At 35.8% G+C, this 18,481-nt stretch overlaps 1 protein-coding gene across 2 annotated transcripts in view; it reads right to left on the reverse strand.

Annotated features, from left to right (window-relative positions):
• Schip1 (Schwannomin interacting protein 1) overlaps positions 1 to 18,481 on the reverse strand; it is a 523,495-nt gene that overhangs the window by 355,512 nt on the left and 149,502 nt on the right. The window contains exon 1 of one of the 2 annotated variants that reach the window (XM_081768604.1): positions 9,537 to 9,606. The exons of the other annotated variant lie outside the window; for it this stretch is intronic. Within the exon in view, the coding sequence (XP_081624730.1) occupies positions 9,537 to 9,539 (3 nt within the window). The 5' untranslated portion in view covers positions 9,540 to 9,606. Of the gene's footprint in view, positions 1 to 9,536; positions 9,607 to 18,481 lie in introns of those variants that run through there. 2 annotated transcript variants of the gene reach the window in all.

Raw genomic sequence — 18,481 nt, forward strand, 5'->3', positions numbered from 1 at the left:
ATTGAAACGTGGCTACATGTTGGTATATATGATTATGAGCTTCTTTGATAGAAAGTATATATAGGATTAGTATGGTACTAAAGGACGTGGTGTTTTGGTTGTTCTTAAAAATTATATAAAGTTTGACAGAGTAAGTTTACAAACTGGTGACAAAATTTTATGTTCGATTTTCTTTTCGAAATGTAACATATTATTTACTTACAGTTTATTTTACTCCTTTGACAAAATTAGAGAAATACCATACCATTTTATATGCTACTTGAACTAGAAGAGAATTTCTTTAAAAATAGTAATTTAATAACTATAGGAGATTTTAATTTTCCATTAATGATGGGTTCCAATTTTAAGTTTGATGTATACAGCACTTGTTAGAGGAAATTATCTGATTTTATGAATATGTACAATTTACACTCCGTAAATGATATAAAGAACTCAAATGGCAAAACTCTAGACTTGCTATTAACAAATATAAAAGAATATATGTACAGTATTGATGTTACTCAGGACATCTTTCTCATTGTTTCACCAGACATTTACCATTCTTTATTAAATGTAAATCTAAGAAAGAAAAAAAAAACGCTTAATCAGTTATGTTAGCAATCAGTATGTAGTAACCCGAAATTTTAAGAAAGCAGTTTTTTTTTTTAAATATGGTATGTTCCGCCGTGCAGATTTTACTAGTTTTTTAAACAGCACTAAAGTGCATGAAACTCTTTATTAATACTATATTTGACGAGATAGTTCCATATAGCAGATTAACTTAATGTTAGTAAGAAATATCCTTGCTGGTTTACAAAGGGAATAATTGAAATAATTGAAACGCTTACTTCTGGTGTGTAGGGTCTCTAGCTCAATTCCCGGCTAAGTAAGTTTGTGATGGACATCATTTCCGGTTTTCTCAGGGTGCTCCCGTTTCCTTCCAGATTCTCATTTCACCTCAATTTTTCCATCATCATTCACTTGCCTTAATTATCTGTCTCACTTAGCCTAACGAGTATAAACGTGGGACGTTGAACTGAAATATTATATTTATTTTTTCATTTTCACATATAGAATAAATAAATAAATAAATAATCCCTTTCAGCAAAAAAGAAAAAAAAAACTTTCCATTATTATTATTGGCAACATTAAGAAAATTATCAACGAACTTAAAAAGTTCGTTTCTGAATTCTTTTTGTCTGTGTTTGTGTGTGTCTCTCTGTTATTTGCGAATTTTTCAATTTTGAGCTCTCCGTTCGATACAGCATCAAAAACTATTTCAAAGAAGTGATGGAATTTTTCGCGTCACTCTTACCGTTTCTGAGATATCCGCCAAAAAGTTCCGATTTTGGGAGATTTAAGAAGCCTTATCTCGGGAACCGTAAGTCATAGAGAGATGATATTGGTGTTAATCAATGCCTAAGAGGAAGGTGAACATTTTGGTATCAAATAGTAACCGGTGGCCACAGGACAAACTGGCCACCGTTCCCCAGATATTGGCCAAAAAAAGTTCGGATTTTGGGAGATTTAAGGAGCCATATTTCGGGAACCGTAAGTCATAGAGAGATGATATTTTGCGAGTTTTTCAATTTTGAGCATGTGTCTTCGTAAAACAATATATCGTGGAACGTTTCAACAGAACTCTTAAACAAAACATGTAGAAAAATTTTAGTACTCAAGGAAATTATAAATGGGTAGATATATTACAAGGTTTAATGAGTATAATAATAAAGTACATATAACAATTGATATAAAGCGTGTAGAAATTAATAAGAAAAAAAAATAATTCTTTTAAAGTTCGTTCTGGTATTGCCCTTGGACCATTCTCAACTTTTCTTTTCTCGATTTTTCCGAACACTACGATTGAGAATTAATCTGTCAATAATGTCAGACCATTATTATTACTTTGAAAATAGATTGACGAAAAATATTTGTCGCTACGGAGTAACTAGCACAAATATGAAGAAAAAATATAGGAATTACTGCCTTCCCTAAAGTCTATACAATATACGTAACACCATCCTATAATTAATGGAAAAGAAGATAAAATGGTCATCATTATGAGAAACCTTAATTACCCACAATGTGAACCATTAATTTAGTATCCTTTTACTTTAAAAAAAATATAGCTCAATTATCAATCTGTCATTATCTGATCATTAGACGCCTTTCCCTAACGGGTAATTTGTCATCAGAGTTGATTTTTAGTTAAATAAATTAGATTTTAAAAACTTATAATTATTTTAACGGATGATTAACTGAGAGGGGGACAGACACAGAGGAGAAGAGGAGAAGTTGGTTGACAAATGGGTGAACGCCCATTTGGAGATTGTACTAGGTTTGCCGGCTATAAGGCAAAGACAGGAGGCATGGCATCTGGCACATAGCGTACATGTGTTGGGCTGCTATTTCTGTTTTGTGTTTATGCAGCAACACGTGGACGCTACTGGAGCACGCAAACTTCTGTTCCAAGAACGAGCTCGACATGTCGGTCAATGAGAGAGACTTTATAACTTAGTCGCCACTCGGAGAACTCGATATTTCTCATTACATGGGTGGAAAGTTTACAGTAATTACCGTATATTTAGTGATATATAATAATCTTTTACGATGTATATCCAAAGGTAGTTATTATAAGCGAAACTTCCTGGCTTCGCAGCTTTCATGGACATACAGAGATAAACGAAAGGAAATATTTCAGTTTCACGTTCTATGAATATGCCCTTTAGGTTAAAGAAAACAATGATTAAGGCTAGTGAATGATGCTGGAAGAATTGGTGGAATGAGAAAGTGGAAGGAAACGGGAGTACCCCGAGAAAACCCACAGACACGATGCTGTCCACCTTAATCTTACTTGGCCGGGGATCGAATGAGGGACCCCATGCACCAGAAGTAAGCACTCAACCACTAAGCCACCATGCCCACTACAAAGAGAGAAAGAGAGAGAGAGAGAGAGAGAGAGAGAGAGAGAGACCTTTTACTGGAATGATATAGATCTACTGTCAATTCATCCGATCCTTTTCGCGTTATTTTTAGCTTTTTAGCATAGGGTAACCGCTTAATGTAAATGGTTGTCAAAACACACCTAACAATGCAGGATCAACAGTGGAAATTCTATGCCTTTACGATGGACATCTTTACCAGACGATTAATTACATGGTGGGAAATGCACCTATTACATTAATGAAATATCTCACTTTTAGTTTAGCGTCCCTTTCGACAGCGAGGCCATATGAGACGTCGACTTACAGCTGAATGTGGGATCCGAACTACGTAAGCTCCCACCGGGAATCAAACCAAGGTCTCCCACTCTAAAGATGCGTACGTTAACCGCTTAACCACGAGGAAGCTCTCACATGGATGAAAAAAACTCTACAGTAATTACTATACTTCACAACTATGATACGCATACGTATGTCCATTAGTTCGTCTGGCAAGAAGTATTAGAACCGATAATACTGTTAAGAGATAGCGGCATTTTAAAAAGGGAATATGAATTAAGCATACAAAGAATATGTTCCATTTTTCTCTTAACCCTCTATTGCAACAGGAAGTAGTAAAAAATCTTTAAAAAAAAATGGTAATAGGTAGCTAAAAGCGTATTTCTAATCTGGATTTAGCGTCTCGAGAAAAGATTTTTATCTCTGCTGTAATTCTACTAAAACCGGAAACACACAATGACCATGGTTTCACAATGGTTCTTTACTGCCGGTTTCAACACTGGTCTACATAGAGGAAAAAAACAACGGTAATAGGTACCGAGAAACGATTTCTGAAATGGACTCAGGTTCGCAAGAATAGATTTGAACCATAGCTCGAAATATCTCGTCTCGTCTCGAAACCGACACACCAAAAAGTATGTTTTTAAATTCGAGACGAGACAATATGAAAATTTTCGTTTAGTTTCCGAGACGAGAAATTTCACTAGTCTCGCAGACGCTATTAGTTCACCCAAGTCTTAGATCTTGAACATGGTTTTAGTGTTATAATGATTCGGGTTCCGGGTTCGATCCCAGCCCTTGCCAAGTAAACTTTGTGGTGGACAAACACCGTGTTCGTGGGTTTCCTCGGGGTTCTTCCGTTTCCTCCCCCACTTTCTTCATTCCACCATTTCATTCATTTCTCATCAGCATCAGTACCGTCTCATTTAGCCTAACCGGCATAAATGTGGGATGTAAAACTCAAACATTTCACTTGTTACATGATTCATGATATAAAAACTTTAAATTGATGAAGTGATTTTACGAATACAATGAAGAGCACTTAACAACGTTTAAAAGATGCTCAAATCATTACACAATACACACTAATTATGAATGTGATTTAAATATTGTTAAATCACATCTTTCAAGGACCGCTCGCGACGCCTGATACGGGTAACTTCTAGATGGAATTAAGAAAAAAAAAACTCACGGGATATAGGGACAGGGTTGCCCAAAAGTAGGTATACACCCCTGCATTGATCAAGTATAATATTCTAGTTTATGGATTTATTTGCTTCAACTGTTCCGAGCTGAAGTTATAAATAAAAAGACGTTAAGAACAAATAATAAAGAAACTAGGTCTACCTGGTTGATAACAATCAGAAATGACATAAAATACAGTGAACTGATCACTATAGGACTGTATACCTACTTTTGGGCCACCCTGTATTTTAGTACAAAAATATGCAAAATAATTCGAAACGATACAAGAAATAATTATTCGAGAATCGAAACAAGGCAAGACTTCTACAAAATTTACGAGATGCGAAGAGGAAACCCTTATTTTTTTCTTTTCTTGAGTAATACTATCCGTAAGTGAAACATACACTTTCAAGTTACTTGCAAAATGAAATTGCTATATAGAATTCAGAGCTATTTCTCAAATATACAGCAGAGAAGAAAGTTTCGTATTATGTACTTAATATTAGTATATATCACCTGCGTGACATTGGTGCTTGTAAAATATCCATATATGATTGTCCAATTCCACTCATGTACGCCGCAAAATGACAGGCAGGGCCGGATTTACCGATGGTGAACCGGAGGACGTGCAACCCCCCTCAGTTGTGGATATGCACTACCTAAACTGAGAACCTAGCAATGAAAATAGGAATACTTTCCGAAAATTTCATGTCATGTTTCCATTTCGGGCTTAAAAGAAAGCAGAGTTTTGCAAAAAGGAATAGTTCAAGTCAATTTTCTGAAGGTTGAAGCAAAAGGATTTACCGAGAACAGGCACTTATCATTTCCAGGGAAATTCCTCATACACACCACAGATGTCTAAAGGCATTTAAAAATTTTAAATTTAAATGAAATGTACTGGTATTTATTGATGCACCCCTCGTCAGGAAATCCTGGGTCCGGCCCTGATGACAGGTGTTACACGATCGAAGGTTGCACCAGTGGGTTCTCGCAGATTATCGATATATATCTGAAGTACGGAACAAAAATAAACGACTAAAATCGTCATTAGTTTTAGCGCGTATTTGGTTATTCCCCCCTCCCCATATAAGACCCCCTCCCCATAGTTTACCTAGCTTGTCTTTTTAATATTCTTGATGTCACGTAGAAAGAAAACCTCACGATTTCTATTAGGAGAACGAGGTGGCCATAGTGTAGAACTACCTCTTCCGTAAACAAAACCACACGAATTCTATCAGGGGAACGAGATGAACAGAGCGTAGGACTATCTTCTCCGGTGAACCCCAACGGAGACGCCATTTTTGTTTATTGAGACTACTAGCACCACCATTCGCTGAAGCCTGAAATCAGCACAACGTTGTCAAACTTTGCCCATTGGCAATTCGTTTTCCTGCAACAAAGAAAATATCCATAATATGGTTTATTTACTGAGACCTGTGAACATTTAACTAATTATTTTAGGACTATATGTGCAATGTTTTAATTCACTTTGGCTCTAAGGGTCCTCTTCTATATATATATATATATATATATATATATATATATATATATATATATATATATATATATATATGCTACAACCATCAATACCTGAACCGTGAAACTATAATACCTACAACCAGTGGCGTATTTACGATTTTGTTTCGGGAGAGGCTTTGCTAACTTTCGGGGGGGACTTTGCCTGGAAATGTGAAAATTCTGCAAGATATTTCATTTACTTTACTATACTAAGTAAGATTTCGGGGGGGCTTAGGCCCGGAAGCCACCCCCCTAAATACGCCACTGCCTACAACTCTTTTAGAGGCAGAATAGTATGGTGCAAAATGATTCGAGTAAACCGCACGTAGACCTACACTTTTGAATTAATTAATACGGTACTAATAAGATCTCATGCGCATTCATGAAAAATTGCAATGGAACATTTATATTCAATTCTTAAGGTTATTCCTTATAGGCTGAACGATATAGGTGGCGAGTGCAAATAAATAATGACGAGAAATTGGTTTAAAGAAGAGAGTTAGAAAAAAGACGGGAAACCAAGACCGTAACTTATGGGGGAGAGGGGGGGTAACTGCCCCCTCCTCAGGGAAGCTCCTCGCCGTTCGAGGGGGACCCACTTTAAGAAAATATTCTTACTCCATATACGATACGGACATGAAATTATAAATGAAGCATCAAATAGGTTCACTACATTATATAACGAAAACAGCACATAAAAGGCAAATAAAACCAAACTGAGTCGTGGGTCCATTTCAATAAAAATGTCTACTATTAGGGACCCCAGAAATAATATTTATTCCTATGGCTTTGAGGTTTGTCAATATTGTCCCCTTAATTAATTTGTCATGTGTGGAAACGGTCCAGGGGTGTAACTAACGGCACCACAGACCTTGCAGTGCGGGAGGACCCACAGGCTCTGGGGACCCATACAGAGTAAGAGAAAGGTAGAAAGAGGGGCCAAGAATTAGAAAAAACAACTTTCTAGGGGGTCCAAATACACGTATTATTGCTTGCCCCCTTCCCAAGAAAAATCTAAGTTACAGCGCTGCGGGAAACCCCCACGAAAATCCAGAATTAAGGGTTCTTGCATTAAAACTGACAGCTCTGCTGCTTATGCAATGTTCTTTCCATAAGCTGATAAATTGACGAGAGAATAGTAGGGAACTTAAACATGAAACATCTATAGAAAACTAACAAATATGGCATTCTTCTGGTACTAAAAAGAAGGAAAAGACATGCGTCTCCCAGAATCAGAAATTGCACCATCTTTCATAATTCCACATAAGATACAGAGACATGCATTAGGTGCCTAAAGAATGTAAATCCGGGATATAAGGCACGGAACGTCCAATTTTTGCTAGTGAACTTCATGTGAGCATTCTGTGGAAATCAAGTTGTTAGCTCATGTTCCGGGATTTCCAGCAGGATTTCTGTGAGACATTTCTGCGCTCTTTGCGGGGTAATCACGAGACAGCTTTTGGGCATCCAAATATTGTACTATGACAGCGCGTCACATTAAAATCGAAAGGAAATCTCGCAGATATTCCCATTATCCTTAAACTTTTTTATTGCAAGCTTGAATGCCCCGAGTTAGGTATGGGACTCGTAGAGCATATAAAGGAGTCCCGTGAATATGTACGAGTTATGAGTAATCACGGCTTCTTCACTGACACAAGCCACTGAGAATAATTTCACAAAGAAGATCATAGATGGCAGTTCGTAGCAAGATTTCAAATTTTGGCATGACAGGACCGGCATCGTACATACATTTATATTCCATATTATATACAAATAAAGGGTGCACACAACATATACTGAATTTAATAAATATGGATCAAAAGTTGTACACAAAACAATCATACAGAAAATAAGACGACTGCACTTAATGCAATTTCCTTACTTATTTCAAGTCAAACACAATCCTCTAAAGTTGAACTTATAAAACTTGAGACACATTTACAATGCTTTGTTTTAAGAGAGAATTCATAATAACATTCATTGCCAAAATCAATATTAATAAAAAAAAGTTTGTATAAAGTAATATGGCGTGAGCAAATACGTACAGTATTTTGGTCTTTCCGTAAATAAGCATCAACTCTCTTAATTCCATGAGCAAAATAAACAAATGAATGATGATTATTATTGAATGGAGGAAATTAATATTTACTAAATTATTAAGTATCGATATTTATACGTTCAAAAGAATACTAATTGTCTCAAAATAAACCGAATTTCAGCTCTACATACATTATTTTCTATGTATCTAAAGAAAATGCTGCAAGTGAAAAAAGTTAAAGAAAAAACAATTTTAGACAATTTTAGACAGCTAAAATTCTCAAATTTAAAAACAAAGTGTAGTAATCGAGACTGAGGGGTAAGTCTCTTCAATTGGCTGAAATCATCCTGTCCCCCTTTTGCCTGATTTACTTAAGTGCATCTATATTATAAACTTTGAAATAGAAATGATACTGTTAACAGAGATTTCTGAGTATGCACACGTTGGAATATGTCAGTTCTTCTCCCTTTGATAACACGATTTTCTTTCTGAATTTCTGTTCGAAATGAAATGAAATCTTAAAGTTTTATGTCCCACGTGTTATGCCGGCTAGGCTAAAAGAGACTTGATGATGAGAAATGAATACAATGGTGGAATGAATAAAGTGGGAGAACCCCGAGAAAATCCACTCACACGGTGTTTGTCCACTACAACGTCCACTTGGTGCGAGCTGGGATCGAACCAGGGACCCCACGAAATAGAGGTGAACCCTCTACCACTGAACCCGAAATTTCCGGCCGGAAAAAGCTCCTAAAAGATAGATAAAAGTGAATAGCTTGCATATATTTTTTTAAAAAATATTTCGTCATATTGTCGTAAAGTAGCACATTTTTATTTAACATCTGAACACTTTTTTTTTTTTTTTTAATTAGAACTGTTTATATGTGATTTTGGAATTGTGTTCAACGTATTATCTAAGTTATTTTCACGAGATACCAATCACCTCCTCGGATATACATGGCATGCTATTTCTACACAATGGAATGTTAGATTTTAAAAATTTTAGTAAATTTCTGCACATTACGCCTTCACCCCACATTTTATTGAAATATTGATTGGTCGTTTTTAGATTCTTTTTGGATTTTTCTAAACGATAGGGGAAAAAATAATGAACTAACATCTTGAAATTTTATTTTAAAACCTACTATATTATTTCATTCTTTTTATTCTAATTTTATTATTTGTCTATATTAAGAAAACGGATTGAAATATCCAGGATTAAAAGGTAATCAGTTAATTTAGAATTTTAAACAGCTGATTCTTGAAGTGGGCACTAGTAAATTCGTCTTCATCAAAGACATCTAAAACACTCACATCTATAACATACGTAGTATATACATATATCATGCCAAAAGCAAACCATATTGAACAAAATACTAATAATTTTGTTTTGCATTACGTGAAATGTCATCATATTTTTTGTATTTTTTGGTGCACTTGTCATGCATAACGCACGCCAGGGTTACTTGGAAAAGTCACAGTGGGCGTGTTTGTAGAATAGCATCACCGCTCCAAACGGTAGCTGGGCCAAGAAATGAGTTTGACAGTTGTCACACAGAACGAGAGGGAAAGAGATAGGAGATTCCATGACTTACCATGACTGGTGAGAAGTATATTTCTCAGCCGCATGTCCACACAACCACACCACACGATAGAATACTAGCTACTTCCACTGCAGACGCACACGGGAAGACCAGGCACTTCAAAAAGATAATGTCACTGCCTAGAGTTTCTCAACACCGCGTATAGATGGCTCTGTAGTGCAATATCCCTCGACTTCGATTTCGTCGGTGTGCTCTGTCGGTATACAATGGAATAATCTATCTGTGTGGCTCTATTTCTTCCCTCCCCTCTATCAGTTCTTTCTTCTTCCCCTTCATATAATACTTCCCCCCTAAATACCTCTCCTTGTTACATTTTTTTTTTAAATCATGGTCAACATGTCGGTCAGGGCACAAGCGACGAGATGTAATAGGAGATTATTGATTGTGTGGTGTGTTAAAAATTTGTGTCGTCGCTCGCACAAGTAGCCTGCCTGCCGTGACGTCTTAGTTCTCAAGACCAAAGACAGGACTCTTGCCTTTTAAAGGTTGTTTTTGTATCCTTTATTTCGTCAACCAGAAGTTGCTTTCCCCGTTTTTAACTCGAGTTATTTTTAAACCTCAAAATTCTATTACGTGCAGTATGTATCGTCCCTTTGTTTATAATTGTTTATTCCAAACACTTACCAGAATAAGCTATATTCATTAATTGGCATTTCAATGCATTGTTTATATTTATCAGAATAAGATGCATTCCTTAATCGGCATTTGGAAGTAATTGTTTGCGTTTATCAGAATAAGCTAACTAATTAAGTAACTAACTTTATGGCCTTTGAAACCCAGAGGTTCCATGCCGCGTTCACAACAAAATCTCCATTGACATCTATCTTTAGCCAACTGGATCGAGTTTCTTACCAGAATATGCTATATTCATTAAGCAGCATTTGAAAGCATCTGTCTACATTTATGAGAATAAGTTGCATTCATTAATCGGCATTTTAAAGCAGTGGTTTACATTAGCAGAATAAGCTACATTCATTAATCGGTATTTGAAAGCCGCAGTTACAGCATCATCCCCATTTATCCTAGGATCATGATTCGTAACTCATTCTTTCCAGAACAGAACACCCCTTCAAACGGTACCATTCACATGTCTCCATCGTGCATCTAAGGCAGGAAAATTGCGAAAAAAAAAGGATTTTTGTTAAAAAATATTCCTTTCTTTACGTTTTTGCCCCTTTGGATCTCTCCGTTTTACCGCAGAGATCTGAAAAATCTGAATAATACTAAGAGGTACATTGAAATGAAATGAAATTTTGAGTTTTACGTCCCACGGTTATGCCGGTTAGGCTAAAGGAGACGGTGATAATGAGTAATGAATGAAATGGTGGAATGAAGAAAGTGGGAGGAAACGGGAGAACCCCGAGAAAACCCACGCACACGGTGTTTGTCCACCACAAAGTTCACTTGGCGGGAGCAGGGTTTGAACCCGAGACCCCTAGCACCAGAGGTGAACGCTCTACCACTAAGCCACCGTGGCCCCAAGAGGTACATTGAATGTGTGTGCAAAATTTCAGTCTTCTAAATGCAAAAGTAAGTCCGCCAAAAATAAAATAGGCCTAAAAATTCCTTTGTTTACCTTATGACGTCATCACACCCTATTTCTCGATGCAGAAAGGCTTGAAACCAAGCGTAATGTGTTCTACAATGCCTCCATGATTGAAAAAAAAAAACGAAGTAAAATCTTTATTGGTACTTTTTAAATCGAATAATGAAGACATTACTCTAGTACCTAAAAATAGGCACTAAAACTTAAAAGAGTTAATCGACATTTGAAAATAATTGTTTTCGTTTATCAGAATAAGTTACATTCATTAATCGGCATTTGAAAGCATCTGTTTATATTCATGTAAATAAGTTAATCCATTAATCCGGATTTGAAAGCAATTGTTTACATTTATCAGAATAAATTACATTCATTAATTGGCATTTGAAAGCAATTGTTTTCGTTAATCTTATAAAGAGTAATATGTTTTTTTTTTCGAATGCCAATAATATTTTTGAAAAATGTTATTTGAAAAATCGCCTTTTTGTAGGAGTATGAACAATGGCGGAACTTGAGAAGAGTCATATGGGCAAAATTCTATCTCAAAAACTAAGGAACGAAAACTCACTCAAATCTTTTATACAGGAATTAGCACATAAGGGGTACCCTTCCTCAGAATGCAGCAATAAAATTTCAATTTTCACAAATGTAACTTCCCACAGGAACCGCGATTGAGTGTGAATATAGAAGACAAAATGATTTTAAAAAATGTTTCAAAAAGTTTGAAGGAGTCCGAAAAGAAGAAGGAAAGGAAGATTTGTTTATAATAAATAAGATTTAATTGTGTTGGCAATAAATATATATCATGGGTATCTAGGGTCCACGCTCATCGAGTCGGACATACTAATAATTAAGTACGTGAATAATCCAGTTAAGTACCAATCTATAGAAGAATAGGTAAGTACCATTGATTGATTGATTAATGTGATAGTGAGGACATCAGCTCCGAGGATACTTTACCCCGTTATGGAAAGGCCAATAACCGACAAATCCTTCTCATACAAGAATCTCAAAGTCCTATTTCCCTTATAATAATAAAGCAGATAATATATAAGAAGAAAAATGACTTAGGGAATAGGAACAATAACAAAAAAAAAAAAAAAAAAACAATAGTTATTATATATGTAAGCCTCAAAATACGTTAAGAATTCAATCTCGTGAATAAATGCAATTAAACGGTCACAAGAAACATAACCTAATATTATTAGGTAATCCGGAACGTCTAAGTCTACAGACATTGTACAAGAATGTGCCGAATACTCAGTAGGAGGACACATTCTTTAAGATAAGAATCGAAACATAATATTATTACGTAGTCCGGAACGTCTAAGTCTACAGACATTGTACAAGAATGTGCCGAATACTCAGTAAGAGGACACATTCTTTAAGATAAGAATCGAAACCTAATATTATTAGGTAGTCCGGAAAGTCTAAGTCTATAGACATTGTACAAGAATGTGCCGAATACTCAGTAGGAGGACACATTCTTTAAGATAAGAATCGAAACCTATTATTAGGTAGTCCTGAACGTTCTCTGGTATCTGTATATCTCAGACATTTACGAGAATGTGCTAAATACTCGGTAGGATTATACATTCTTCATTATGAAAACATAACCTAATATTATTAGATAGTCCTGAACGTTCTGTGGGATCTGAATACAGCAGATATTCAACAGGAATGTGCCGAATTCTCGGTAGCACAACAAATTTTTCACATTAAGAAACGTAACCTAATGTTGTTAGATAGTTCTAAACTTTCTCTAGGGTCTGAGTACTTCAGATATTCTACAAGAATGTGCAGAATACTTCGCAGGACGACACATTCTTCACGATAAGAAACATAAGCTAATGTTATTAGATAGTCCTGAACGTTTTCAAGGATTTGACTACTCCATACATTCTACAAGAATGTGGCAAATATTCGGTATAAGAAACACAATATTATTAGATAATCCTAATCAATCTCTGAGGTCTGAGTACTCCAGACATTCTACACGAATGTGCCAAATACTCGGTTGGACAATACATTCTTCACTATAGGGACAGTTATCGGAGTGATGTTATTACTTCGAAGTGTTAAATCATTTTTGGCACAACGATCAGTGCAAGAGCTCAAGGAGAAAATGAAATATGATTTCTAGTACACATACTACTGTGCAACCAAACAATAGAAAAGAGAGAAAGAACTGGTTATTTTTGCTTTTGATGCTAATTAGCACTAAGAATAAATTAACACCACAAATATATATGGCAGGCTGTGGTGGCTCAGTAGTAGATCGTCCATCTCTAAGATTGTGATCCTACCAAATAGGCTTTGTAATAGACAAACAACGTGTGCGTGGGTTCTCTCGTTTCCTCCCACTTCTGTCATTCCATCATTATCAACCATCTCACTATTCCGTTTTCCTTAGTCTCGATGCATTATCGTGGGACATTAAGCTAAGAACAAAAGATGAATGGAAACCTAATACGTAATATATTATTTAACCAAAGAAACGGTGTAACTGTCTATGTGTGTTTTTTTTTTTTTTTTTAACAATGCAATATTCTCATCAATGTTTTCCAAACTACCTCTAACAATATTTGATTTATACTATTAATACGTTGTCGCCATTATTATTCAACTTTGTTTTGGAATACGCTATAAGAAAAAACAAAGATAGCAACGAGGGTCTAGAGCTGAATGCGGTTCACCAGGTTATGGCATATGCTGATGATGTAAATTTAATAGGGGATGATAGGAGACCAATAGAAAGAAATGCAGAGGTGTTATTAAACACTTGCAGGGACATGGGTTTAGAAGTAAGTGCAGAGAGAACTAAACACATGGAAGTTCGTCGGGGTCGTAATACGGCAAATTATGGATGCATTAAAACATCGAATAATACTTTTGATAAAGTGGATCCTTTCAAATATCTAGGATATCAATATTAACAGACGAAAACCATATTCACGAAGAATTTAAATGTCGACTAAAAGCATGAAATTTGTGTTATTATTCAGTTCAAAATCTCTTGTCGTCGCGAATTCTGTCGAGGAATTTGAAGCATAAAATATATTAAACGATAATCATTCCTGTTGTTCTGTATGGGTGCGAAACATGGTCGCTTATTCGGAGGGAAGAACATAGATTGAAAGTATTTGAGAACAAGATCCTAAGACGAATATTCGGACCCAAGAGAAACGAGAATGGGGAATGGTGGAATTTTCATAATGAGGAACTACAGGGTCATCAAGTCTAAGAGGCTCAGGTGGGCAGGTCATGTAGCCAGGGTGGAAGAAAGTAGGAACGCTTTCAAAATCTTAACTGGAAGACCAACCGTAAAACGACCATTAGGAAGACCTAGGCGCAGATGGAAGGACAATATTAAGATGGATCTCGCAGAAATAGAAATAGAAATAGAAACTGGATCCAATTTGCTAAGGATAGAAGTCAGTGGAGAGCTTTTGTGAACACAGCATTGAACCTTTGGGTTCCATAGGCCATAGAATTAGTTAGTTATTAATACTAGAATCAGAAAAAAGTGTATAAGAAATCTAAATTAAAGCCAAAAATATTGTAAAAGAAAAAACGCACATCAAATTATTGATGCCTGTGTGAAGATATCAAAGGTTATTATTTATTGATCAATATTAACCTCCCAACCTATTGAACTATTGATTGATTGATAAATCTGAATCTTTTCTCAATGTAAGGAAAATGAAATTATTTTTGTGAGACTGTTCTGTTTTTCAGTTACATAAAACTGTTTAGCTGTATAGTAAATCACGGAAGAACAGATCTTACCAGTTAGTAATGAATTCATTGTAGTCTGGGAATTCATGCTATTTTCTTCCGCACATTTAAATATTTTCTTGCAGAGTTGAATAAGTGTTTATTTAAGTTATGTACAGTAGCTGAGAGAGCTTCTTTCCGATGATCTAACCCGTCCGACGTCAAATGCCTGTCGACACGAAACTCATTACATCAACACCACGTCGAGAGAATTTGGCTAAAAGCCAGGCCAACCTGGAAAAAGTCAGTCAGCCGGGAGATTCTAGACCAGCAGTTACAGTCAGTCGGGAGAAACGATACAGTTAGCCGGGAAAAGTCATGCTGCCCTCAGTCAGTTTATGCGGAGATTTTAGTCTAGAGTTAGAGAGTTTTCCGAGAGTTAGTTAGAGGGACAGACATGCGAACTTACTTTTAGTTTTTCAGCGTAGCGTCAGACACTCAAATACTGAAAGAGTAGCGCTATATCACGGATCGATTACGACGTTAGCTGGAGATTATATAGTTTATTAGAGTGTTCCCTAAAACCACGAGGAGGAGTGGATCATGCTATACAAAGTCTCGCAGAAGAGGAGACGCAGGAAGAGTGCCACAAAATGTTCACAGAAGTATACCTGACGACCAGAACCCGAAGAAGTTGATGTGTTGCGAGAAGGCATACAATTAGCTATGGATATAACATTAATCGCGTTTCCAGACATTAGTACAGGAGTTTTTGGATTCCCGAAAGAAAACGCATCTCGAATAGCTTTGCAAACTGTACGACTTTTCATGGAAGAAAAATCTTGACTCGATTCAGAGAATAGTGTTCGTCCAATATGATAAAAAAAAAAATCGAAAAATTTACAAGAAATTTAAGGATTTGTATTTTCCTAAGTAAAGAAAAAAGAATTAGTATGTTATTGGATTATCAAGGACCTTAGTCTATGTTAGTGGACGTAAAATTACATTAACACTAACAGCTTCCTGCCATCATTAACTTATATATGAAAAAAAGGATATACTAACTGAAGACATGTTTTTCCTCTCTTTCTACTTTCCATATTTGTAATCTGCCATAGTATTCAGTATTTGAACTTCAGAATTTTGGACTTACCTGGAAAGAAAAGAGAAAAAACGCAATAAGTAAACATGATTATGAATTACGAAAGAATTAATAGCATGCATGTCATAGCTTATTTATGCCTTAATCAGAAGTGAAAATTTGGATATCAATCATTGTAATTGCTTGCTTCATTTTTACTGTGTATATAGAATCTTGTTACATATTGCATATTTGTTTTTACCCTGTTACCTTGTGCAAATCCGACGAAATATATTTTACAGTCAGTTAAGGGTTACATTTTAGAAAATTACCGAATGTGATTTTGGATGAACATTCTTTACCAATAACGTTCAATTTGACCTTTTCTTTTCCCCATGACCTATGTTTCTTCTTTGTTTCGATTTCTTCATTGTCAAGACATCGTTTCATTCTAGAACAATGTGCCAAGGACGACACATTCTTTACAATAAGAAACATAACCTAATATTATTAGATAGTCTTGAACGTCCTCTTAGGTCTAAGGACTCCAGACATTCTACAGGAATTTGCCGAATTCTAGACAGAATGACATTTTCTACACAATAGGAAGCATAACCTAACTTCTATTAGATAGTTCTGAACGTTCTCTAGAGTCATAAGTACTCCAGATATTCTACAGGAATGTGTCAAGTACTCGACAAGACGATACATTATTCACAATAAGAAACATAACCTAATATTATTAGATAGCTCTGAAGTTCTCTGGGGTCTAAGTACTCCAAACACCTACAACAATTTGCCCAATACTCGCTAGGACAGCACATTCTTCACAATAAGAAACATAACCTATTGTTATTAGATAGTTCTGAACTTTCTCTGGGGTCTAAGTACTAAAAAATCTACAACAATGTGCCGAATACTCGCTAGGACGACACATTCTTCATAATAAGAAACATAACGTAACATTATTAGACAGTCCTGAACGTTCTCTGGGGTCTAAGTGTTCCAGACATTTTACAAGAATGTATCGAGTACTCGGTAGGTCGACACAGTATTCGTGATAAGAAACAAAACCTAATGTTATAAGATAGTCCTGAACATTCTCTGGGGTCTGAGTACTCTATACGTTCCATACGAAAGTGCCAAATACTAAATAGTCCTGAATGTTTTCTGAGGTCTGAGTACTCCAGACATTCTATAAGAATGTGCCAAATACTCAGCAGGACAACACAGTTTTCACAATAAGAAACATAAGCTAATATTATTAGATGGTTCTGAACGTTGTCTAGGTACTCCAGACATTCTATAAGAATGTGCTGAATACTCGGCAGGACAATACATTCTTCACAATAGGAACAGTGATCGGCGTTATTACTTTGAAGCGTTAAATCTTGCACTGTTCGTTGTGCCAATAATGAACTCAAGGAAGAAAATGAATTTGTTTTCAACCACATCAACAACGAATAAACGTTCCGATTAAGGAATCCCAAGTTTGTTTTACGTAACATGTTTTACAAATTGTGTGATTTATCAGTCTTATTGAATAACGAGAGAGGTGATTATATTACACTTTTTAAAGTATCTTTCTGTTTAAGAAACTATTTATCAATAAAGAAACCAAGAAACATCTATTTTGAATTATACAGTCTCTGTTTTTACAATTGTATCTATGTATAAAACATATGTGTGCGTAAGTAAGACAAAATGAACTTTAGAACGAAAGAGGAACTCGTTCTAACTTTAGCTGTTAACTTTTTTGAACCGTTTCAAGTCTGGGATCACATCGAGATATATCAAATTTCACGCCAGAATAAAGAGAATTCCTGCCTTAATTCAAAACCAAATTCCTCTAATTGACCAGCTGCAGAGTTTTAAAATGAAACATTTTTATATTCAGAATTCAGGTGTGACTGTTGAGCCTGCACAGAGGGGAACCCAGGATGGACTCCTGAGGGGGGCGGTGAAACATTTTCAGTATTCTCTTTCACTGAGCTTTTGCAGTACTGGTGCCAGTGCTACTGAGGGATGACTCTTCCCCCGGGATGCGCCTAGAATCTGCATTTCTTTCTTTCTCTCATGAGCACAATACGTTGTAATCAAAATCTAAAAATATAGGATGTCCCGCAACAAAAACGGCGAATTTAATATGCTTATTAATAGAATGACTTTTTGAACAGTGACACACACATATATATATATATATATATATATATATATATATATATATATATATTTTACAGCATTACAACGCATAAATGTTCCGATTTAAGAATACCAAGTTTGTTTTACGTACATATCTTGTGTCTGGATTGATAAAACAAATCTTACAAACCGTATGGTGTAGACATTGGGCTGGTGGAATGATAGGATCGTACTTCATTTCAAGACGAGACTAAGAACGCTGTGATAGTTAATGGAGAGCTGTCTCGCAATATTCTGTAGTTACTTTCTTTTGTGGGTGCACTTGAACGCAATTGATATGAAACGCAAGTGGTTTCAACAAGATGATGCTACCTCCTATGAGACGATTGTTTTGCTGTGTGTGAAATTCCCAGGTCAAATATTCTTTTGAAGTGATAACTAGGACTGGTCATC

This window comes from Thermobia domestica, chromosome 8, assembly GCF_964235325.1.
Source record: "Thermobia domestica chromosome 8, izTheDome1.hap1.1, whole genome shotgun sequence".
Classification (NCBI taxonomy): Eukaryota; Metazoa; Arthropoda; class Insecta; order Zygentoma; family Lepismatidae; genus Thermobia; species Thermobia domestica.